The 24997-nt window shown below is 39.7% G+C and overlaps 1 protein-coding gene across 1 annotated transcript; it reads left to right on the forward strand.

Moving 5' to 3' along the window:
- Window positions 1-898: 898 nt before the first annotated feature.
- On the forward strand, window positions 899-14010 carry SINHCAF (SIN3-HDAC complex associated factor). The gene is made up of 5 exons (XM_070947524.1): window positions 899-1026; window positions 2305-2404; window positions 8347-8473; window positions 10894-11044; window positions 13848-14010. The coding sequence occupies exons 1-5, from the start codon at window positions 899-901 to the stop codon at window positions 14008-14010; spliced, it is 669 nt and encodes a 222-aa protein (XP_070803625.1).
- The last annotated feature ends 10987 nt before the right edge of the window (window positions 14011-24997 follow it).

Consider the following 24997-nt stretch of genomic DNA (forward strand, 5'->3'; position numbering starts at 1 on the left):
GAATAGAATAGAATAGAATAGAATAGAATAGAATAGAATAGAATAGAATAGGGAATAGGGAATAGGGAATAGTAATACAGTCTTAGTAAATTATTTGACAGTGTTGTGGAAATTAGTTGTTTGGCAGAGTGATGGCATGTGGGAAAAAACTGTCCTTGTGTCTAGTTGTTCTGGTGTGCAGTGTCCTATAGCGTCGTTTTGAGGGTAGGAGTTGAAACAATTTATGTCCAGGATGTGAGGGCTCTGTAGATATTTTCACAGCCCTCTTTTTGACTCGTGCAATATACAGGTCCTCAATGGAAGGCAGGTTGGTATCACATCACCCATGTGGAAAAGGCAACTAGTGCTGAAGTCACAATACTTTCCTTGTTTCGTGTGACTGTTCACGGCAGAAAAAATCTCCTCGCCTCTCTCCCCTCTGGAATAGATGTGATTGCAACCCCCTTGCCCATCATCCACTCCCTGCTTGTTTTTTAAGCCTGGCAGTTAGATCTGTCCCCTTCCACAAGGGAGCTGGTGTTGTTTTTCATGTTGCTTTTGGCATTCGATCTTGTGTCTTAGGTCACCTTGTTACAAGTCTCATTGCATTTCCTGTAACGTCCTTTGCCTTGAGAAGAAGGGCGGAAAAAGCTGCCAGTGTGATCCATAGCAATGAAGATGGATTTGAGACTTCTGCCTTTATGGACGGGCGGTCGTGGTAATGCTTAATTTAGAGCACTCGCGGAGCATTTTTGATGGCAATGCAGAGTGTCAGTTGGCAGAAGAACCATAACTGGAGGAGATTTCTTCTTCATCTTTTCACGGCGTTCCCCCTTGTTTTTCTTCTCCTTTTTTGATTTTAGCTCAACCTTCCCCTCCTCCCCCTGTTACCCCTGCAGACTAAAGGAGGGACGGAACAATGTTCGGCTTTCACAAACCGAAGATGTATCGCAGTTTGGAGGGTTGCTGTATTTGCAGGGCCAAGTCTTCAAGCTCCCGTTTCACAGACAGCAAGCGATACGAAAAGGACTTCCAGAACTGTTTTGGGTAAGAAGGGCCACAATTCCCGGTGCATTAGCTTTGCCTAATGCTGGGGCTGGGGCTATGCAAAGGGGAAATGTTGAATGCAACACATGGAGCTCCTACAACATGAAAGACGCCACATGTTTTGTGTTGGTCTCCGAGAGAAATTTGTCTGTTGCTGAATGTAGGGAGATTTGCTTCCAACTAATTATAGCATGGAAGTCTGGATGAAGATAGACGAAGTCCCCTTGCATGCATTTACAAATACTTGGCAGATAAGAGCTGTCTGTGTGGGAAGAAGGGCAAAGTAACCACTTGAAGGACAAAGCAGTAATTCCCAGCAGGCTGAAATTTGGACTATCACATCCTTGATTTCTGAGTTTGAAGATTGGAGGAGGATGTTGGAGGGCTCAGTGACCCTGTATCAGCCTATTAGACACTTTGTGGACCAGACACTCATTTGGATCCCACAAAGTGATTGTTCTGGTGCTCATGGTAAATCATAGAACCCCTCCTTTTTCCAGAGGGCAAATTAATCTCCCACAATGCCCTGTTTTATCCCAGTGAGGCATTTGTAGGAACCAGAGGCAATCCTGCAACAAAAAAGAAAGTAGAGCCTGGTGCTTTGATCTGCTAAACATTTTTCCCCCCCTAAATGTCTATGGAGATTTTCAGTCGTCCGTGGTTGTCCCAAAGGTGCTTTTTCAAAAGGCAACTTGGACTTTCTTTGTTTTTCTTGAAGGCATTTCACTTCTCATCCAAGAAGCTTCTTCAGTTCTGACTGAAGAAGCTGAAGAACTGAAGAAGTTTCTTGATGGGAAGCAAAACGCCTTCAAGAAAAAGTTCAGTTGCCTTTTGAAAAAGGACCTTTTGGACCCTTTTTTTTTTTTCTGATTTTCTACCTCATGTGTAGATCTCAGAGAACACCAGAATAATAATAATAAGAAAGTCAGCCTTTGGTTTAATACTTTGTTAAAATATAATGGCTATTTATTCCAAAGCTGTCTTCCACCTTTGCTTAATTTAATGTAATTTGAGTTCATATAACTATCTTAAAGTAAGTTTTTTGCCAGTGATCTCAACATAGCAACCTAACCCCAATATATTGATTTGAGTTTGGGATGTTGCCTCTTGCAGAAAGTCAAGCCATCCATGTGTGTGTATGAGAGAGACAGACAGACAGAGAATGAATGAATGAATGAATGAATGAATGAATGAATGAATGAATGAATGAATGAATGAATATATGTTTTCCTTTGCTGTTTATTTGCAGTAATTGACCTATAGTCTTCTCTTTTACAGTCTGCATGAAGCTCGCTCAGGAGATATCTGCAATGCTTGTGTGCTTCTGGTGAAAAGGTGGAAAAAGCTGCCAGCAGGATCAAAAAAGAATTGGAATCATGTGAGTTCCTGAACTGTAACTATTTATGTTATTTTTATTCATAGATATGGATGCTCACATTCAGGTATATCCCACCTCTCTAATGCATATGTTTATGCAGTTACACAAAATAATTAACAGTTAACGCCAAGGAAAATTTACAATTTAAAACAAAAATGTACTCAGAACACAATCAGTTATTTAATGCAATAGACCATTGTTTCTCTTGTTGGCTGGGGAATCCTGGGAGTTGAAGTCCACCCTTTTAAAGTGACCAAGATGAGAAACACTGCAATAGGTGATTTGTTTCATAAGATAAAATATACATGTTGTGCAGAATAACATCTTGCTGGTCATATTCTGCAAAAGTAAAGGATTCTCATCAGCTAATAGGCATTTCCCCTCTCTGGAGCAGGACATTAAACTGTGTGGACTTCAGCTCCTAGAAATCCAATGCTGGCTGAGGAATTCTGGGATTTGAGGTCCACACAACTTGAAATTGCCAAGATTGAGAAATATTACTCTAAAGAAGTCTAGCTGAGCTGACAGAAAATTCTCAAGAGTCCTCACCAAATCTTGATACTTAAGATTTTTTAAAATTATAGTAATTGGTTTAAAACATACACCCATGTATACTTGTAAAGTACTTTATCTTTCTGACTGTGACGTAGTAGAATTATTTTGAATTTTACAGAAACTTGTTTTATAACATCTAGTAAGAAATGGCAGGTTTTATGTTTTATATAATCTCTTTGTAATATCCCTAGCCGCCCAGAGGTGCTTGAAATATACATTTAATATGTGGCATTTAAATAAATGAGAAAGAGAGCGAGAGAGTGACAGAAAAACAGAGAGAGAAGGGAAGAAGGAGGGAAGGGAAGAGAGAAAGAGAGTGGTGGTCTGTAGCTTGGTATACAATGTATGTGTGGGAAATAAGCACATGTGTGCTAAGCATGTGCGTAGTGGCTGGGTTCATACAACACAACTAGTGAATCCCATTTTAGCCAAGTGAAGTCTGTTATTTGAATGGAGCCTCCTTGTTAATAAGAGAGGGCTATATTCAAGTTGCCAAATAAATGTACTGTATTTTTCGGAATATAAAACACACCGGACTATAAAACGCACCTACCTTTTTTGGTGAGGAAAAGAAGAAAAAGAAATCTCCCTCTGCCTCTGAGCAATTTTGCGTCATTGCAGCAAACAGCAAACAGCCTGCTTTACTTTCATTTTCGTTTTCAGCATAGTTTGATTAGCACAAGGAAAAAAAATCTGCTCCAGCAATTTACCTCCTTGCAGCAAGCAGCAGAGCCCTGCGCAAAACAGCTGAGAGCAAAACAGCTGAGAGTTGAGAGGCCGATCCAATCAACTTGTGCTAATTAGGCTGTGCTGAAGCTGAAAGGAGCTGTTTTTTCTTGCTGTTTGCTTGCAAGGTGGTAACTGCTGGGAGGCAGAGGCCAAAGGTTGGGGGCCAGTGGGTGGGCGGGGCTACATTCATTGTATAAGACGCATCTAAATTTTCACTCCCTTTTAGGGGGGGGAAAGGTGCATCTGTCCAACTGCATCAGGACTGCAGCAGTCAGACCTGCTTAATGATTGTCAAGGAAAGCACAAAGGATCAAGACCATACTGTTAAGTTGCAGTTCAGTAGATTTATTGTCAAGTCTATATACAAGAATCTAGTCAACTAACCGGCAGCGTTAAATTGGTGCTAAATAAGGGTCAGTGGAATTCAAGAGGGGGGAGTGGACTTGGACTGCTTGTGGCAATGTAACAACTCTTAAGATGATGAGTGCTTAATTACACATACACACACACACTCACACACACACACACCTCATCTCCTACATGATAAGGCAATGCTAAGAATTGAGAACAGCCATGGAGGACATAGGGTTGGAAAAAGGCTGCTTGTGGGCCACATTGGTGGATCTTTAGTTGAGGAGGAAAACAGGAGGCTTTCCTGCCACTATTAGCAATAGAAAGTTGTGATTTACAAAGACTACAACTTTCATCGTAGAGCCTCTTTCAATATTTTGAACATCTGTTTCGAAATGTAATTAAACTCCTCACTTAGGAGGAGATTCATGTCCCATCATCCTACTTGGAACATGCCCGGGTCTCAGGTGTGAAACTGCCACTTACTCTTCACTCTTGTACTTTTTTTTTTAAACATCATTTATATCCATCAAATTCTGGGCAGTTCACAACAGCAACGACACATCAATAACATCTCCAAACCTGCATGAAATTATAGGGCCACAATTTTCCCCGGTGGCTAAAGTTCATTTGGTAGATAAAACCATAAAATTATAACTCTCGGGGGCAACAGGAGCCACCTTTTCGTCAAGCAGTCCTCTAAAAACTGGGCAACAAAAGACGCTCTTTACTTGTTTCCAGACTGCCGTTAAAAAGAAAGCCACTCTCCGTTCAGGAGCCAGAAGATTCTCTTCCATATGAGATTTTTTTTTCTTTGTACCGTTTCCCCGAAAATAAGACCCAACCGGAAAATAAGTCCTAGCATGATTTTTCAGGATGCTTGTAATATAAGCCCTACCCTCACAATAAGCCCCAGTTAAGATTGTCAGCCAGATGGGTGCATTTAGTACCATATTTTCCCCAAAATAAGACCTAACCAGGAAATAAGCCCTAATGCGTCTTTTGGAACAAAAATTAATATAAAACCCGGTCTTATTTCCAGGGTAACATAGTATTATCACCTTCTGGATCACTAACAGAGCACTCCCTGCACAGTAAATTCTGTTCAGGAAGGACAGTCTCATATTAACTGAAGAATTAACCTATATTGGGCTTTTGTCAGCTCTACACGGTAGGCTTGATTAAGAAACCAAAGCCCATACACCCGTGCCGATAGAGAAGGCATGCTTTGGGTCCCATCAGCCTGATTATTCTGACTAGCAGAGGGCCTTCTCTACTGTTGCCCCTGCCCTCTGGAATCATCTTGCCCCCCCTCCTCCCAGACATGAGGTTGGCCCCGACCCTCTTATTCTTTTGTTAGGGCCTAAAGACCTGTCTCGGCCAGTTGGCTTGGGCCCCCAATGGGGGACTAGCACAGTGGAGGTGGTTGATCAAGTAACAGCAGTTCCCATCTACCCCCATTTTGCCCCACATGTAATTAGACTTTAATAGTTGGTTTCAACTGATTTGTTTTAATGTATATGGATAGATAGGTTTTTATGATAATAAGCTGCCTAGAGTTAACTTGTGGTAAGATGGAATGGCCAATAAAATTTAGAAAGAGGGAGAGAAAGAAAGAGAAGGGAGGGAAGGAAGGAAGGAAGGAAAGAAAGAAAGAAAGAAAGAAAGAAAGAAAGAAAGAAAGAAAGAAAGAAAGAAAGAAAGAAAGAAAGAATCAGGATTACTTTTATTTTACAGCTACAGTAACAGAACCTTGCAAGTCTGAATGTGCTTCTCTCCCTCCCTCTGCCTTTGTTTTGAACGAGGGAGGGGCTTGTCAGAAGCATTTTCATAAATTATTTTCTTGGACTCAAGTCCTATTTATCTGACCATTATCTCGGTAGCTGCTCTTCCTGGTGTCCTTCAAGGCCAATTCCTTATGCTTTCTACAGCTTTATCAGTAATTACCAGCCCACTGATTGTACTTGGAATGCCTACTGAGGCCCAATCCAACTTCTCTGAAGTGGGTGTTGAACCAGGACTGGCCAATCAGTAATCAAGCAGCCGCCATATTTTGAACCAGCTGAAATTGCTTAGTGGTCTTCAAAGACAGCCCCAAGTAAATCCCATTTTAGCAATTCGGACAGTGATCCTATTTCTACTATATAATAAGGCTAGGTAATGGTAAGAATATGGGGCTATTATACTATTATATTTCTCTGTCACTTGGAATTGCATGAGGCAAGTAGGAGGGGAGTGTAATTGAAACAACTTTCTTAGTTAGCCTCACAGGAGCTTTTCAACTAGCCAATTCAGACTTTCCAGGTAAAACAGGTAGCTCTACACCTTGTAGTGTAGACCATGCTGAGCCAAGATTGGTGATCCGGTATTTTCCTCTTTTACGGAGTAGTACGCAACATGCCTAGAGCTGCTACCATTCTGGCTTTGTCTTTACCTGCCTTTATTGTTACTATGATTCATAGGAATCTAATAGGTTAAATAAACACGAGGAAGGTGGTGACAGAGAGATCATGCATTGTATGAGCCACAACAAGTCTGGCTTGAACATTCCTAATTTGCAGTTCTAGTTCTCAAAGATGAAGCTACTGTAGGTAGACCGGGTTGTGGTTTAAGTGCTGCAGTAAATGTCTTTCTATATTAAGGTGAATAGGTACAGCGAGAATGATAACAGGTGGTTCTTGATTAAGGACCACCTGTTCAATAACTTCAAACTTAACAACTGTGCTGAACAGAGGATACTTGCAACCAGTCCTTGAAGTTCTGGCCATTGCAGCCTCCCTGCGGTCATGTGATCTGGGCATTTGGTAACTGACCTGGACTTCTGAGTGTTGCAGCATCCCACAGTCATGCGATTGTGATTTGCAGTCAGTGAGGAATCTGGCATGAAGTCACAGTCATGGGAGGTCCTTGCTTAATGACGTGTGATGATTTGTTTAGCAGTAACCAGGAACTACAATCATTAAGCAGCGTGGTCACACATGACGCTGCATTTTATTACCACATTTCTTAGCGACAGAAATTCCCGTCCCAATTACCGTTATTTAGTAATGACTAACTTTCTTACAACTTGTGTGAAATTCGGTACATATTTTTAAACAACTCTTTCCTAATATAAATTGGAAATATTTTTTTGCAAACAGTCTTTTCTTCAGTAATGCATTGGGCGGTAATTTACATTAACATAAAATTATATATTTTATGAACATTTTCCTCATCTACGCCTACCTTTCCCCTGTAACACCTTTACAACATTTGGAAATTATAATAATTGTGGTTTGGTTGGATATTAGTTCTGGAACTACAAAAGCAACTACAATTGTTTTCTGCTATAGAAGAAAAGTCAAACCTGAAAGCTCCAGTTTATACATTAGCACTTCCATTCACTATTTTGTGCAAATCCACCCATTTTTCTTAAGTAGCATTGGTTCTCTTTTGCATTGAATCTTCTGGTATCTTGGAAGAGAAAGGGAATGGCTGAATAAAATAATACCAAGTGTATAGAATAGAATAGAATAGAATAGAATAGAATAGAATAGAATAGAATAGAATAGAATAGAATAGAATAGAATAGAATAGAATAGAATAGAATAGAATAGAATAGAATAGAATAACAGAGTTGGAAGGGACCTTGGAAGTCTTCTAGTCCAACCCCCTGCCCAGGTAGGAAACCCTACACCACTTCAGACAAATGGTTATCCAACATCTTCTTAAAAATTTCCAGTTTTGGGGCATTCACAACTTTTGCAGGCAAGTTGTTCCACTTATTAATTGTTCTAACTGTCAGGAAATTTCTCCTTAGTTCTAGTTTGCTTCTCTCCTTGATTAGTTTCCACCCATTGCTTCTTGTTCTACCCTCAGGTTCTTCTTTGTGGCAACCCCTGAGATATTGGAACACTGCTATCATGTCTCCCCTAGTCCTTCTCTTCATCAAACTAGACATACCCAGTTCCTGCAACCGTTCTTCATATGTTTTAGCCTCCAGTAGATAAGTAGATAAGGTTCCATTGTCTGTAAAACCAATATAAACCATGCACTGGCAGAATCCAATGACAGAACAAATTCTGAATAAAATATCACATTTTCCAACTGTTTAATTTCTTTGGTAAGTACCAATTGCAAACTTTCATTGACCACTAGGGTTGGATAGGCTTGGTAAAGAAATTTAGTTTTCCTGCTTTTTCTTTTTCTTTAGCTTTGGCAATCCAGTTTTCTTTTAAATTTGAGCATATTTTCCCATTTTTAAAAATCTATCTGTGAAGGCCTGATTGTTTTTGATGGTATTAAGATCTCCTGTTGCCTTCCTATAGGTGGTGGATGCAAGGGCTGGACCGAGCCTTAAAACAACACTGAAGCCAAAGAAGATGAAACCTCTACCTAGTAACAGGATGAAGAGCAATCAAATAAGCAAACTTCAGAAAGAGTTAAAGCGACACAGTACGTTCTGTTCTTATGGATTTTTTATCTGATATGGGAGGTGCAGGGGCTGAGTGGTTAAGGCATTGGGCTTTTTGGCACGAAATCCAGCAGCCGAGGTTTGAGACCCAAGTGCCACCCGAAAGAGTGAGCTCCTGTCACTTGCCTCAGCTCCTGCAAACCTAGCAGTTTGAAAGCATGCAGATGCAAGTAGATAAACAGATACCACTTTGGTGGGAAGCTAACAGTGCTCCATGTTGCTGGTTACATGACAATGGAAATATCTTTGGAGAGCGCTAACTCAATGGCTTTGAAATGGAGATGAGTGCCGCAACAACTGCACTAGTCGGCAACAACTGGTGAAGTAAAATCCGCAGGGACTCCTTACCTTTATCTGATGTAATAGCTCAACTGTATTTTCAGTCAGCAAGGAGGACTTTCAGTCTACTGACTCTTGATACTTAATAGTCTCAGCTTTTACATCTTGCCTTTGAAAGTAGGTTCACAGTCGTACGAAGTGTGAATTTTATTTAATTTGTCAGATTATTTTTATACCCAAGTGAAAGACAATTAATGGAGGATATTTCAATATCAGTGTTTCTCATGACCAGCCTCAAATTAAAAATTTCTCTGAGAAAACACAATCTGGCTGATTTTATGACCTGAGAAAAGATAATACCTGTTTATTCCAGACCATCTATATATTAAAAAAAAGGATCTATGTATGTATGTATGTTTGTTTAAGCATAGCTCTGGAACGCCTTGAGCAATTCCAACCAAACGTGGTACACAGATGACTTACCTTCTGGAGACAAGCATTGCAGGGGTTAGACACCCCTAACGTCCCTCGGGGGCGGGGTATGTGTTCATGTTCCAGCATAACTCTGGAACGCCTCATGCAATTTCAACCAAACTTGATACACAGATGACTTATCCTCTGGAGACAAACACTGGGGGTAAGACATCCCTAACACCCCTCGGTGTGTGTGTGTGTGTGTGTGTGTGTGTGTGTGTGTGTGTGTGTGTGTTCCAGCATAACTATGGAACACCTTGAGCAACTTCAACCAAACGTGGTACACAGATGACTTATCTTCTGGAGACAAGCATTGTGGGGGTTAGACACCCCAACACCCCTTGGGTGTGTGTGTGTGTGGGTGTGTGTGCGTTCATGTTCCAGCATAACTCTGGAACACCTCACGCAATTTCAACCAAACTTGGTACACAGATGACTTACCCTCTGGAGACAAGCATTGTGGAGGTAAGACACCCCTAACACCCCTCGGGGTGTGCGTGTGTGTGTTCCAGAATAATACTGGAACACCTTGAGCAATTTCAACCAAACTTGGTACCCAGATGACTTACTATCTGGAAAAAAATACTGCGGGGATAAGACACCCCTAATACCCCTTGGGCTGTTTGTATGTGTGTGTGTGTCCTGGCACACAGGTGGCACACAGAGCCACGCTCAGCTCCACCGCGCATGCGCGTGCCTCCCACCAGCCAGCTGATATTTGGGTCTCTACTACACATGGGCAGGGGGAGCACAGGAGGGTGGCATGAGCCCTCCCCTCCCCCGGCCTGTTTTGGCTGCAGGGAGGCCTACTAGGCCCAAAACAGTCCCGGGAGTGGGGTTGTGCGCACATGCATGGGAAGCGGGGGGATTAGGATGAAAAAATACCTGGGCAGCGCCAGGTCATCAGCTAGTTATATATAATTTATGATACAAACAGGATGCTAACAATAATTATTCACTATGCCATATTTATGCTAACCAAAACAAATCTGATGAGAAAAGGAGTGACACAGTATATTTGAAGTAACAATTTCGTGTTTACTGTCAACTGTTTTGTCTTTCCCAAAATTGCAAGGTTCAGATTCATTAGTTTAAGATTAAATACTAGTAGTTTGAAGAAAAATAAGAAGGAAAATAGCCTTTGTGGTTGCCATAACAAATGAAGACTTCCTATATGTTGCATTAAAACTATATGGAGAGAATCTTAATTTTTCTTCATGTTATGTTGCAAATGAAAGTTAAAACACTGAAGAATCAAAGAAGCATACTAGAGTCTTCAGTCCATCTCTGATAAACATTTCTGGGTTTAAAAATAGTGTTACATAGAATAAAGCGATTTAACAGAAATTTGCATCTGGATCTCCTATGGAAATTATGAAGTGTTATATCTGACGCAAATTGGACAAAATTGGACAATCATTTGGTGACTAAAAGATTATTTAATGTTTAGGTCCAAGTACAGTTCATTTGCATTTATTAATTTGATTTACGTCATTTTCCTAATAATGTAATATCTGCATAATTGCATTATCATACATATGACATTAAGTGACACATTAAATTCAGATTTAATGGACATAACAGACACTTCCTCTCCCTGAAATTTATTAAATTTATTTTAACACAATTATTTTCTTTCTTCCTATAGACTCTGATGCTCACAGCACTACCTCAAGTGCCTCTCCAGCCCACTCGCCTTGCTATAGCAACCCGTCTGACGATGGTTCAGACACTGAGATGGCACCGGGTTCAAGCCGCACACCTGTCTTCTCCTTCTTGGATCTTACGTACTGGAAAAGGTGAAAATGCCCCAATTGTGAACTTGTGTACCCTATTATTCCTTAGCAGGATCTTGTATTATTTCTCAGACTCAAACAGTGAATGTGTGTGTGTACACAAACATAATTTTAAAAAGGAAGAGAAGTTGGTGAAAGCAAGACCATACCTGAATGGGACTTGGAGACTTAGCTTTAGACAGAAGAGGGAAACTCAGGAAGAGACAGAAGTTAGAAATGCACATAATTGCATAAAATGTAATCTTAATTACAAGGCTCTGCTGCTTCCGTTCCCTCAGCAATTAGGCAGCGTTTGCAGACAGCTGATGACTCAACCTGGTGTTTAAGCAAGTGGGTAAAAGTAACTGGATATCATGCAGAGCATGAATTGGATCACAAGGCCTGTTATCTTAAGAGTAAAACTCTACTCTTCAGCCTACTTCCCCCCCCCCTTTTCAGTATTAATCCTTTCTTGGACAGGAATGATAGATTCTGCAACAACAGCCAGCAGGTGTATTGATCTGCAAATCTCCTTCATGCTTTAAGATTAGCTAGTGCTGCACACTCACGCCAGCAGAAATGCTTGCTAAGTCTAGCCAGGACAAGTTCTCTGTAAAAAGAGTTGGGGATTAGGAAGATATCCGAAATGCATAGATTTTCTTGCTGCAAGATACAGGTAGTTCTCAATTTACAACCAAAGTTACAACAGCACTGAAAAACGTGACTTATGACCCTTTTTCACACTTATGGCCTTTGTTGCGTTCCCTCATCGTCACATGATCAAAATTCAGATGCTTGGCAACTGGTTTTCACACAAGCAAAATCAATGGGGAAGCCAGATTCACTTAACAACTGTAGCAAGAAAGGTCGTAAAATGGGGCAAAACTCGCTTAACAAATGTCTCACTTAGCAACAAAAATTTTGCGCTCAATTGTCAATAATTCGACAGTTGAGAACTACCTGTGTGTTGATAGAAACTATCTTAAACCCAGGATAGTACCTTGAGTCCCATGGCAGCGGGCACTTCTTAATCCCTTGGAGTACCTTCCATCCAGCAGCCCAAAATTTGTTTTCCCAATAGGAAGACACAAACAATGTAGTGTAGGCCTAAACGAGCTTGGCACATTTCTAAAACAAAGAAAAAATTTTCATTCCACCAAACTTTGGGAGGTTGGACAGTATTGGCAGTGCTCTTCATGGCTGAACTTAAGTAGTGCTTTTAAATCAGGAGAAGAAGGCCCGCAGAGTAATCATTTTACTGAAAGTTAAGAGTTGTTGCCTTTGATTTTTTTTTTTTAAAAAAATCACATCATCATACTGATGCAGCCTTTTGTTTCATTAGGCGTGCTATAAACACGTAGGATCTCTAAATAGAATGTTTTATACTTGTCTAATTATGACTTTGAGCAGGAAAACAGCATGGTGTGATGATTAAGATGGTGGACTAGGAGGAGGGTTCTAGTGTGTACTTACACCCAGTTGGGTGACCTTGTTGCCTTCTAAAGCTTTAATGAGACTCCGGCTTTGTGAGAAGCTGGCTAATAAACACACACACGCTTTTGATGCAGTATGCAGGCACCATTGTTGTGTGTATCATTATTTATTTTCATTTTGCATTGATGCTTTTAACCATGCTTGTTACCCAGAGTTGATTTTGCCAATTGGGCAGCCACGTGAACATGAATAAACGAACACAAAAATAAAACACGTTGATGGCTGTACTGTCAGAACTAGGCAAATGTGTTGAAGAAACACGCATGTCCAGCAACTTCTCAAGGACAAAGGCTCAGAAAAAACAGCAGTTTATGAATGGAACAACTTTTAAAGCATTTTGCTATAAGTCCGTATAGGTCATACCCACTTAATAATTACAATTGGGACCTACAACTCAGTGACAGGTTGTTAAGAGCCGCAGTGGCCCAGTGGTTAGAATGTAGTACTGCCAGCTATTTCTGCTGACTGGCAGTTCGAATCTCGCCAGGCTCAAGGTTGACTCAGCCTTCCATCCTTCCAAGGTCGGTAGAAATGAGGATCCAGATTATTGGGGGCCATATGCTGACTCTGTAAACCATTTAGAGAGCGGTATATAAGTCTAAGTGCTATTTCTATTGCTAAGCAAGATCTCACATGACCGCAACTTGTGATTCTACTGCTGGCTTCTCCTTTGACTCTGCATGTCAATATGCACCCAATTGGTGATCATGTGCCCATGGGATGCTGCAACGGTCATAAACAATCATCATTTGCAATGCACCCAAATCTTGATTGCATGGCCATGGGGACCCTTTGATGGTTGTACAAGTACAAGAACCGGGCATAAAATTACTTTTAGAACACCATTGTAACTTCAAAAGCTGCTAAACAGGGCAATTGTTAAATGAGAACCACCTATTAGTCCAGTAACTACCCATGTTTCCCTGAAAATAAAAATGGGTCTTATATTAATTTTTGCTCCAAAAGACACATTTCCAGTTAGCTCTTATTTTCAGGGAAATACGGTACTAAATGCATCCATCTGGCTTATTTTCCGGTTAGGTCTTATTTTCAGGGAAACATAGTAGATATAAATTATTTTTAAATTATCTTTAAATATGGCCCCTACTCTGCCTTTGTTTAGAATAATCGTAACAATCTGGTTCTTTGGCCAGGGTGTTTATCGTGCTTGCCATTTTTTTTTTTTTAATCTTTACTTTTTATGCCTTATTTTATTGCAATTTCTTTATTGGATTGTTGTGAGCCATCCAATCAGAGTCAGTGAAAATCTGGCCAGATGCAAGTTTAATAAATTATACGTGCAGTAACAGTTTGGTTTGTTTTCCCCCTGAAGGCAAAAGGTTTGCTGTGGAATTATTTACAAAGGCCGCTTTGGAGAGGTCCTCATAGACACCCATCTCTTCAAGCCCTGCTGTCGTAATAAGCAGCCTGCAGCCGAGAAGTCTCCATTGCCAGTTCCTCCATCATCCACCATCACCAATCAAGAAGAGTGGTGACTTCCTTAAAGAGGTGCAGAGGGAGACAGATTAAACCTCTTCTGCCATTTGTTCAAGTGGCCTTCCTTTTACTTTGGAGACCTGCTATGCTGCCAAAAGACTTTTATTTTTTTTTTCCCCCTCGAACTGAATTTGGATACTGAAGCTTGTATAAGACTTTTCTACCATGCATATGATGTAAAGTTTGCGGAGTTCTTAATTCTTACTACTGATGCTTCAACAATGAGTAAAACATATTTCACTTGACCTAGTTATTTCTGGATAGGAAGAATGTATGTATGAACAGACAGAGGATGCATTTGACAGGCAAAACTAGCAAGTGTGAAGGTGGATCAGACCAAGGGGTGGTATCACTATCTTAAATCATAATTTCCCCCACAAACAAGATTGCAGGTAATTTATGTAGAGAAACAGTTTCTTCATAATATTTTAGGATAGGGATGGGCAACATATGTGGTCCTTTAGCTGTTGGATTGCAGGTCCCACCATCCTTAAATGTTGAGCAGATTGGATGCATTTGACTGCAGTAAGAGTTCAACAACACCTGGAGATCTAGATATTATTCATCCAACAGAAAAGTCACATAGGGGTTGAACAGCAATATGATGTAAACACAGTGCTATGATGACAAAACCTTTAATTACCAAATAGGTTTCCCTTGGTATGATGCTACAGTACCTTATAGATGCAAAACCTATGTCCACTTTTTCAGAGTGGGAACAGTTGTCTATTATCCATTCATAATATTAGTTCTTCAAATGGCCTGTAGGCTTAGAACCAGTCTACATATTTTAGTAAGTTCTTCCTTTTGTTTGAAAACTTCAAAGGAAAGCCATGTTGACCAAAATTCAGGTTTAGTCCTTTTCACTCCCTTCTCTCTCTCTCTCTCTCTCTCTCTCCATGTTGTTGACTTATTTCTTATCCAAGTAAGGAACATTCCATACTAATGTTTCCCACCACTCACCTTAAAGAGCTGAAGATGCTTTCTATGCCATTTGAAAAAGGAAAAATTAATATTTTTGAATTATATCCTCTGTAAATATGTGTATAGCAACTCATGGCATTCTTCTTATTTCCACACCGTAGTTCAGCCTGACTATTGGGTGGAATCAATCATTGAGCAGGCTTGGTAGATATGACAGGAGCCCATTCCACCAGCCTTGGAGAGGTTGAATTGTGTAATATATTCTCTTAAAATATTTCACAGATTCACTGAATGCCTGCAGAGACCCACATGTACATTCATGCCACCTAGCCATAGTAAATGTTACTCATTGTTCTTGAATCTTTGTCCCAGCTGCTACCCTTCCTGGAATTCTCATTTGCCCCTCCTTATCCAGAAGTGCCTCCAGCTATTGTAGCTCCTCCTTTGCCCAGACTCCCAATACAGAGCTACTTGGTTAACTTCCCTAATATTACCCCTAATTTGATAACAATATCTGATGTCTCAAAAACTTGAAAAACAAATTATCTGGTTTCCTCCCCAATACCTCCGTGTGAGTCCCTTTAGTGGCTCCAAGTTCCTACACATCCCAATATTAGACAATATTACTGTAGTTGATTATTGTACAGTTCAGTAAGGCTCTTGTCTTATGTCAAAATTGCTTCAGAAATAGGGTAAACTGAAGCATGATGATTCCTGGTTTTGTTTTGTTTTTTAATCAATGTTCTTGATTACCCAGAAACAGCTTTTTGTTAAAACGTGGCTAAAGGGTGATTGCCTGCTTTTTGGGATCAAAATAATGGCTTCCCTGCAAGAGTTCTGCTGCTTTTGATTTTTGTTTTAAATTCATTTGAATAGTATGAGAATTTTGACTTGATTCTGCAGTGCACTGTTATGAATGTGCCTGGGTTGTTGTTTTTTTAAACTGAACAATGAAATATTAGTTGCGCTATGTCAGACAAATATGAATATGAAATAATGTCTTCCTACTTTTATAGGGTACCCTTAATTGCCTTTCTTCTATCCCTATCCCCTGTTGTAAATAGGAGACTTATTCTAAAGGGAGGATAAAATAGTTTTTTTCCCTCAGACTGACCTAATGCCTTGGCAGTTTTGCTGGCTTGGTAAACTCGGAAGGATGCCTGTAGGCGTCTTGGTTATCTTCTTCCTATTGGTTTCTCGGTTGATGTTTATTGTAATCAATATTGGTCAACATTTCTGTGCATTTACAATTACAGTATGAATTATATGTAACTATAATATGGATCATCTCTTCTTCTGTATTTATTTATTTATTACTACTACAGCAGACTGTTCCTCCCTTTCCCTCTTCCTCGAGTAGTAATGCAAGATGAATTGTATGTAGTTATGCACTTTGTATCAATGTAGTAGAAATCTATGGAATCTGTTTTTATACTTTTTATATTGTTCATACACTTGTAATCCAAGCTTCTTCTTTTTTTTAAAACTAGGGTAACAAGCAAATAAATAAATGAATAAATAGATTTATCTAGGAGGGGGGAAAGTGTATTCTTTCCAGCTGTTGATTTTAGTGATGTCCTGAGTGTCGGCTATTTTGAAAAATGAGTAGAAGGCACAAGAGTGTTATTATGAAGCTTGCTCAATTTAATACTCAATCCAGGTAGTTGTTGACTTACAGCCGTTCATTTTGTTGACTCTTCAAAATTACAACTGCACTGAAAAAGTGACTTATGACCATTTTTCACACTTATGACCATTGCAGCATCCCCATGATCATGTGATTAAAGTTCAGATACTTGGCAATGGACTCATATTTGTGGTGGTTTCGGTGTCTCGGAGTCATGTGATCACCCTTTTGCAAACGTCTTACCAGCAAAGTTAATGGGGAAGCCAGATTCACTTAACCATGTCAATAATAACTTCAATGATTCACCTAACAGTAGCAAAAATGGGTCAAAATTCACATAACAACTGTCTTGCTTAGCAACAGAAACTTTGAGCTCAATTGTGGTCATATGTCGAGAACTACTTGTATTAAGGTAGTTAATAAGAGGAGGTTTGAAATACAAAAAAAAGGAAGTTGGGGGGGGGTCTCAGAATTTTCCAAGAGATAATCAAGAAATGGCAGGCAATTCAGTAACAATCTTGATGGCTATTTGCAGTATTATATTCAGACTTGTAGGCCCCATTTGTTAAACAATATTAGGGTAAACAGTAGAAGAGGGTTTCTGGATGCATCTGGTCCCTGGAACTCTTAATGTTGGAAAGATAGTCTTTTTTTTCTTTTTTTTTAAAGACAAACAAACATTTAGTACTTCATTCATTTCTTCCATGTGACATCTCAGTGTTGTCTCCAAAAACTTCATTTTTTTCTATTATGTTTTCTATCTTCGTTCTCGCCAAGTCCATTACATAAATTTTCCACTAATATAATATTCTAATTGTAACATTTTTATCTATCTCTATTAATTAACTTATTTATATCTCTTTTCTAACCAATAGTAAAATTGATTCCATATCTTAAAATATTCTGAATCTTCTCTTTCTTTTATCATCATAGTTAATCTGTTCATTTCTGCACAATCTAATTTTTTTTTAATTACTTCTCCTTCCGATGGTATATTCTCTGCTTGTTGGAAAGATAGTCTTATTGGCCAAATAAGAAGCCAAAGGACTTCTTACTATCTCATTTGCCTTTATAGTGTTTTGTGGAGAATCCTGTTCACTGAAGTAGTTGGCAACTACTTTGCATAGTATAAAAAATTGCTATTTAGGAGTAGTATCAATCAAATACTCAGAGATGTAATCAATATGATTATATTTATTTATTTATTTATTGAATTTATATTGCTGCCTATTTGCCCATGGCGACTCAAGGCGGCTCACAGAATATAAAACCACATTTAAAACAATAAAAATTAACAAAAAGAATCAAATCAATTAATATAGTACAATATAACAAAATCACCTCCCAGCCCCCGCAACAGCAGATCACATGAGCCATTCAATGGGCTTCATCTCGCTCTGGGTTCCCCAGGCCTGCTGGCAGAACCAGGTCTTCAGTGCCTTCTGGAAGAGTATTAGAGTGGGGGCCGTTCTAATCTCTGGGGGAATGATGTTCCAGAGAGAGGGAGCCACCACAGAGAAGGCCCTTCTTCTGTGTCCCACCAGGTGAATCTTGCCCAGGGATGGGACACGCAACATTCCCTGCCTCCCTGCTCTGATGGGTCGGGTAGATGTGACCAGCAAGAGACGGTCTCCAAACAGTGACTAAGCTCGGCTGGACTGCACAGTAGATCTGCAGTTATAACTCTCAGCTCCTTCTGGAACCCATCCAGGTCCATTAGTCAACGGGGGTGGACCAATCTTATAGGTCCTGCATCCCTGCAGGGGGGGTACAGCTCTTGAGAAACTCATTGCCACTAGATTGTGATGTTGTGGTCTGCCAGCAGCCTGCGGAGCTGGCAGCTGAGTCGGACAGTGAGGAGGCTGGGGAGGAACATGGACCAGTCCTGGAGTCTGGGTAGGGCCCAGACAAGGGCTCTGCGTCAGAGGCAGAGATGGGGCCAGGGTCATCTGGGAGTGATGCGCGGACTCCGGATCCTCCAGCGAGAAGCAGAGGAACAGGAGGAGCCTGTTCCTAGTGCATGCATGCGCAGAGCTGCCAGAAGGCGCAAACAGTTAAAACAAAAGGGACAATTCGGGAGTAAGGCCTGGAGATGATTGGTCCCTCCCAAAAGGCTTAAAAGAGGATTAAAGGCACGTGGGCACTTTGCAGGAAAGCAACGTTGTTAATTCAGAACTTGAATTGCTTCTTGCATAGATGTGAAGGAAGCAAAGAGTAAAGGATGCTGTTTCTACGGACTACAATGATTGCAAGCAATCTTTGCCAACAATTTTATGTATTTGTGATATATGTATCACACAAATTCTTCAATCCTAAATTTGTTCCCTCAAGAAATACTGAAATTACCAAAACAAATCAGTGCCTTGAAAAATGATTGTAAGTTACAATGAAAGAACTATCAACATTATGAGTATTGTCTGGAGATAACCTTTTTTTAAAAAAACGAATAGTTCTGATCTGGCATCTAAGCTTTATTGCTTTATTTCACTTTCTATTCATGCCATTATTGTTTTTCCTATGAAGTCTAATATTTTTCATAAGAAGAGACAAGCAAGTCTAATAAGGGCTATCAATTCACATACTCCATTTTCAAAATGGGTGCCATGGTTCTCTAAGTACATAATTGTTGCCTGCATAGCTAGCAAGATCTGCCAAAGTTAAAATGGCTCACAGAACAAGCAGATTGAAAAATTTAGCCCTGTTGTATATAGCTGCTGTTTCCTAAAATTACCTATTCACAAGTATTTCAATTCAGAGCTTAATCTTCAGTGTCAGTGAATTTATCCGTCAATAGATTCAAAAGTTCTAAGCCCCAGAGCTCACTGTAACATCATTGCAAAAAAGGCATTAAGAGTTGTCAACCTTATTTTACGAAGCTTTCTCTCTGGTAATGCTATACTTCAAATTAGGGCAGGGGTCTGCAACCTTAAATACTCAAAGAGCCATTTGGACCCATTTCCCATAGAAAAGAAAACACCGGGAGCTACAAAGCCTGGGTGGGCGTGGCCAACTCGATGTCACTCACTTCCACCAGTCACATGACCCCCCCTAGCCACGCCTACCCAGCTGGTCATTAGGGCAGAGAACCAGTTGTTAAAAAACACCGGGAACCACACAATCCTTTTGCCATATCTCTCTTTCCTCTCCCTCCCTCTTTCTCTCTCTCTCTGTATCTCTACGTCTCTCTCTCTCCCTCTCTGTATCTCTGTTTCTCCCCTGGCTGCTTCTCCATCCCCCACCGTCGACCTTACCTTCTCAGGCCAGGTGAGGAGTGACTGGGACGGGAGGGCGAGGGGCGGGGCCAGCCAGTGGTGGGATCACCTGACAGCCACAGCAGAGGGCCCAAAGAGCCGCATGCGGCTCCAGAGCCGCAGGTTACTGACCCCTGAACTAGGGCATACAAAACCTTTGCCAGACCTACCCTTGAATACTGCTCACCTGCCTGGAACTCTCACTGTATTTCAGACATCAATACATTAGAGGGTCCAGAGATATTTTACTAGAAGAGTACTTGCATCCTCTGCTCGAAATTCCCTATACCACCAGGCTTGAAATTTTAGGCCTGGATAGCCTTGAACTACGCTGTCTACGTTCCAACCTAAGCTTAGTACACAAGATTATTTACCATAACATCCTACCTGTTAATGGGTACTTTAACTTCAACCGTAATAACACAAGGGCTATCAATAAATTCAAATTCAATGTAATTCGCTCTAATCTTGATTGTAGGAAAGATGACTTCTGCAATAGAGTAGTAAATGTCCAGAACACCCTACCCGATCCTGTTGTTAGTCTCTCTAACCCCCATACCTTTTACCTTAAACTGTCTACCGTGGACCTTTCACATTTCTAAGGGAGCGTGCATAAGCGTACCAGCGTGCCTACCATCCCTGTCCTACTGTCCCCATTTATATGTACTCATTTTATGTGTTTATGGCTATGTTTTGCTTATTTATATCCTTTTATTTGTGCCAATTTTTTTTCATGTGTCCATGTCTATGTGTGTACTGTTACTTGTTTCCTTATACTTGTTTATTTATTTATTTTTGAATTTGTATACCGCCCTTCTCCCAAAGGACTCAGGGCGGTGTACAGCCACATAAAAACATAGAGTACAAATATTAAAATACCATTAAAAGATATATATAAATTTGGCCCCATAATTAAAAACAGTAACAAACCAATTAAAACATTTAAAAAGTGTTAGGCCAGCCTGGCTTGCTGGAAAAAGAAAGTTTTAAGGGCACGGCAGAAGGCATCGAGGTCTTGGATTCTCCTTATCTCTGGGGGCAGCTGATTCCAGAGGGTAGGTGCCCCCACAGAGAAGGCCCTCCCCCTGGGGGTCACTAGCCTGCATTGTTTGGCTGATGGCACCCCGAGGAGGCCCTCTCTATGGGAGCGCACAGGTCGATGGGAGGCTGTCAGTGGCAGCAGGCAGTCTCGAAGATAACTAGGTCCTATGCCATGGAGCATTTATTGTTGACAAACAAACAAACAAACAAACAAATAAATAAATAAATGTTTTTCAGATGTGGAGAAATATGAACCGGTAGATTCTGTACTTCAGTGTTTCTCAACCTTGAGAATTTTAAGATGGGTCAACTTCAATTCCCCAGCTTTGCTGTCTGGGGAATTCTGGGAATTGAAGTCCATCCATCTTAAAAGTTGCCAAGATTGAGAAACACTGCTGTACTTCATCAGGTTCACTGTCAGAACATTATATGACTATGTCCTAATTCAGCCCTAATTTATAGTTGGATGGGAAACAATTTAAGCTAGACTGAGGAGCTCAGGCGCAGTTTTTAGTATGACTTGGAATCAGATGATTTCCAAGAACCACCAGATGGAGCAGTTTGCATAAGAAATTCCCACTGTCTCCATATTGTTATAACATAATGAAAAAACGTGGGAAATAATATTCAATGTACCAGTAAATGAGAATATTCATAGCTCAGGGTTGAAATGAGAGGTCCTTGGTGCTCTCTCACCTCGGTTGTTTTCTTGCAGGCATTTCATTACTCAAACTGGGTAATATTACCTTTATTTTTAATTATGTAATTAAATAACGGGGGCACGATGGCTCAGCGTTTACGACCTTTCTTCACACATTTGTTAAATGAATCACTGCAGTTCTTAAGTTAATAACATGGTTGTAAAGTGAATCTGGCTTTGCTTCTCAGAAAGATGCAAAAGGTGAGCCCATGACACTAGGGCACTGCAACCGCCATAAATATGAACCAGTTGCCAAGTGTCTGAATTTTGATCACATGACCACTGGGAGGCTGCAACAGTCATGTGAAAAATGGTCATAAGTCACTTTTTCCGGTGTTGTAACTTCTAACGGTCACTAAATGAACTGTTGTAAGTAGAGAATTACCTGTAGTTCCATTGAACCTTGGTCAATGCTATCAAAAGCTGCCAAAAGATTTAAAAAAAAAAACCCTAACAGGAAGCTCCTCCCCTAAGATAACAGGAAATTCTTTTTCTCCTGCTGACAAACAGCTGATTTTGCCACCAAAACTCGTTATTTGGTGTATCTGCTCCATTGTTTAAAAGGGGAGACTAGATAGGACCCAAGGTGACCTTCAAATGATCCTGTCCTCTGGAGAAGATCATGGCCCTTGGAGAAGAGGGGGTCCCAATGGCTGCAGATCTCAGTAAGTAAGGAGCTCAGATCAGAAGGTCTGGTCTCTTGCCATCTTTTCCCTTCAGCTGTTTACATTTTTTAAGTATGCCTGGGTTTTTTAATTTTATCTTTTGAAGCTTTACTATCTCTTGAGCTATGACTAATTGACTTCGGACCTATTTTATAACTCCTTGCTGGACTTCTACAACTTTTTTCTCATGTTCTTTTACTGTTTACTATTACATTCCAAATGATTTTCACTTTAGCTGTAAGGTTATTTGCAGTGAAAATATATTTCCTTTGGCAATAAAAATCATCCAATTGGACTTACATTTACACAGGATTATATTACAAATTTTACTCTTTCTAATTTTTAAAAGAGCTTTGATATTTATCTTTTAATTTTTGATGGGAAAATTTCCCTTTCTTTAACCTCAAGTGTGGAGGGGCGGACCTTTTCCTGGGCTACAACTTATCTGCTTCTCTTGTCCTTGAAGAAGGAATACTGTGATTCTCAAATGTCTCTAAAAGGAGATAAAATTTTATGGAAAGCATTTGAAAAAAAGAATGCTCTCTAACTTACAGGTTTTATTTGAAAATGTAAACAAAACAATTGAAGGGGTCAATAACAGTTGTGTGAACTCAAGATGGTATCCAAAAGCAGGAAATAATAGTTAGACTTGGTTTGCAGCTTGATGAATTGGAACCTGATCTTTGCTGTCAGATGTGAAGACGAAAGTACTCAGTTTGAAAAATATAGTTTTGCCCGAAAAGAATGAAAGGAATATAAATAAAAGAAATTCTGAGATAATAGAATTGATGAAGGATGGACTGGACTTTCTTGGTAAGAGGAATACTGTGTTGCAGAGATATTTACAACAAGAGATTTACCAATTTTGGAAATGAGATGCAATTGTTGGAAAAGTTCTCTTGTCAACTCAGTATTTCTCAGTATTTCATCCTGGACAGATCAGAGATAATGATTGGGGTGATTTGTGGTAAATAAGAAACCATGCAGGCTTTCTATGAGTAAATCACAATAACAGACTGTTAACAGAATGCCTTGAACTTTATTTGTGCTGTTGTTTAACTTTATTAACTACTTTTTCTTTCATATATATAATGTATGACAGGTCAATTGGGTTGCAAATAAATGCAGAAGCTTATAAATTTTGGACCTGTTTTGCAAGGTGGGGGGGAAAGCTATTATTGTTGCAATATATTTGTCAGTGTTCAAGAAGGGGGATAATATGTGTTTTTGTCATTTGTTCTTTTTAATACACATTTTTTAAAATGTTCTTGTCTACTTTTGTCTTTGTTAAAAAAATATTTTGGATTTTGGATTTGAATCTTCTGAATAAAATGAAATTAAGAAAAAAATGTCAACGGGGTTGCACTCTTTTCCACTGCTATTAGGTGACTAAAACCAATTCCATGCAAAAGCATTTTCATCTAATAGCTAAGAAATTGCATTGTCAGCAGTAAAGCAAGAGGCATGTTATTGCTTAAGAGAAAGCCAGTTGTGGGATGCAAATCCCATTTGATGGTTTTCTTGACCTCCCGTGTAACGCCTTGCAGAGGCAAAAACATTGGGACAATTTATTTTAGGGCTCTTTGTCTGGATTATAATTTATAACCAACTGGATTATAATCCATTGTCTGGATTAGAACATGCCTTTCATTTAATTTTCAAAGAAGTAGGAGCATATTCAGACAGGTAACTATCCTATGAACTCTTGGTTTCCCTAAAGACCTTAAAGAGCAAAGTTTTGGATTCATTGAGTGGACACTTGGCAACCAAAAAGCCAATGTAACATCTCCTAAAGTCTATATACGGTATTTACTAAAACTTTGATTACTGTAACCTTTAACTGGGTGAAATGATGCACCATAGGGCAACAATTTTTGAAACCAAGGTACCTCAAGTGGCCTAATTTATAGAATGGGCCAAAAATCTGGGAAGTATGACCCCTGCTGAATTTGGCACATTTTGTAAAACAATTTATGATATAAAAAGTATAAAACAGTTTATGACAAAATACAAAATGTCATAAAATGTTTCCTGTCCTGATGTTTCATTGTACTATAACTATACAATTCAATACGGGCTATTTTCAAGGCAGATATGATGGATCCCAAATTTTCCAGTGGAGACAATATATTACAAACTCTGTCATTATGAAGGCATTAAGGAATCTGATAAGGAAACATTTCTGAATCATGACCCAATGGGTCATGGCTTTCTCTAGTAACATTTTAAAAGATATTCAGAAAAAGCAGAAGAGATTATACTGTCATTAAACAATCCCATGAACCCATTTCAAGGAGAAATATTTTATTTGCAGAACATTCTTAGTATTTTCACTAAGTTATCATTTCTAGATAATGCTCCAATTAATTTGAAGGTTGCAGCAAAAGGCATCTTTTTCTGGCTGATAATGAACAGCCAGTGTTGTATACTTGTACATTCTCCTTTCAAAAGGTCCTTCTATGTTTAGGTGACAGGGAATGAAACATATATTTCTCGTTTTCTCTGTCTTTGCTTCTTCACACAAGCGGGACAAACTGGCCATTGTATTCACAAGCAAAGATGAAAAAGAAAAGAGTCATATATTGAAATGAGATCTTTCTGCTCTGGGGGGGCTTTCAAATATAGATACTGGATCAATTACTAGTTATTTGCTGAATATTTCTTGGACACTGGATTTCAATAAAGCTAATCACATAGAGATTTATGTGATTAGAAAAATGTCACCACCAATCCCCCCCCCCCATTTCAGCAAGGAGGTTACTTACTATCCTTTTGGCA

The sequence above is a fragment of the Pituophis catenifer genome, unplaced genomic scaffold, assembly GCF_029215685.1.
Source record: "Pituophis catenifer annectens isolate HBS135680 unplaced genomic scaffold, rPitCat1.0.hap2 SCAF_7, whole genome shotgun sequence".
NCBI classification, from domain to species: Eukaryota; Metazoa; Chordata; class Lepidosauria; order Squamata; family Colubridae; genus Pituophis; species Pituophis catenifer.

What these genes read in the sequence shown, in the direction of transcription:
- SINHCAF (XM_070947524.1), top strand. Translation starts at nt 899, where the DNA reads ATGTTCGGCTTTCACAAACCGAAGATGTATCGCAGTTTGGAGGGTTGC. An exon ending in CAAAAAAGAATTGGAATCAT is followed by an intron (nt 2,405 to 8,346) that starts GTGAGTTCCTGA and finishes GCCTTCCTATAG; the next exon opens with GTGGTGGATGCAAGGGCTGG. An exon ending in GATCTTACGTACTGGAAAAG is followed by an intron (nt 11,045 to 13,847) that starts GTGAAAATGCCC and finishes TTCCCCCTGAAG; the next exon opens with GCAAAAGGTTTGCTGTGGAA.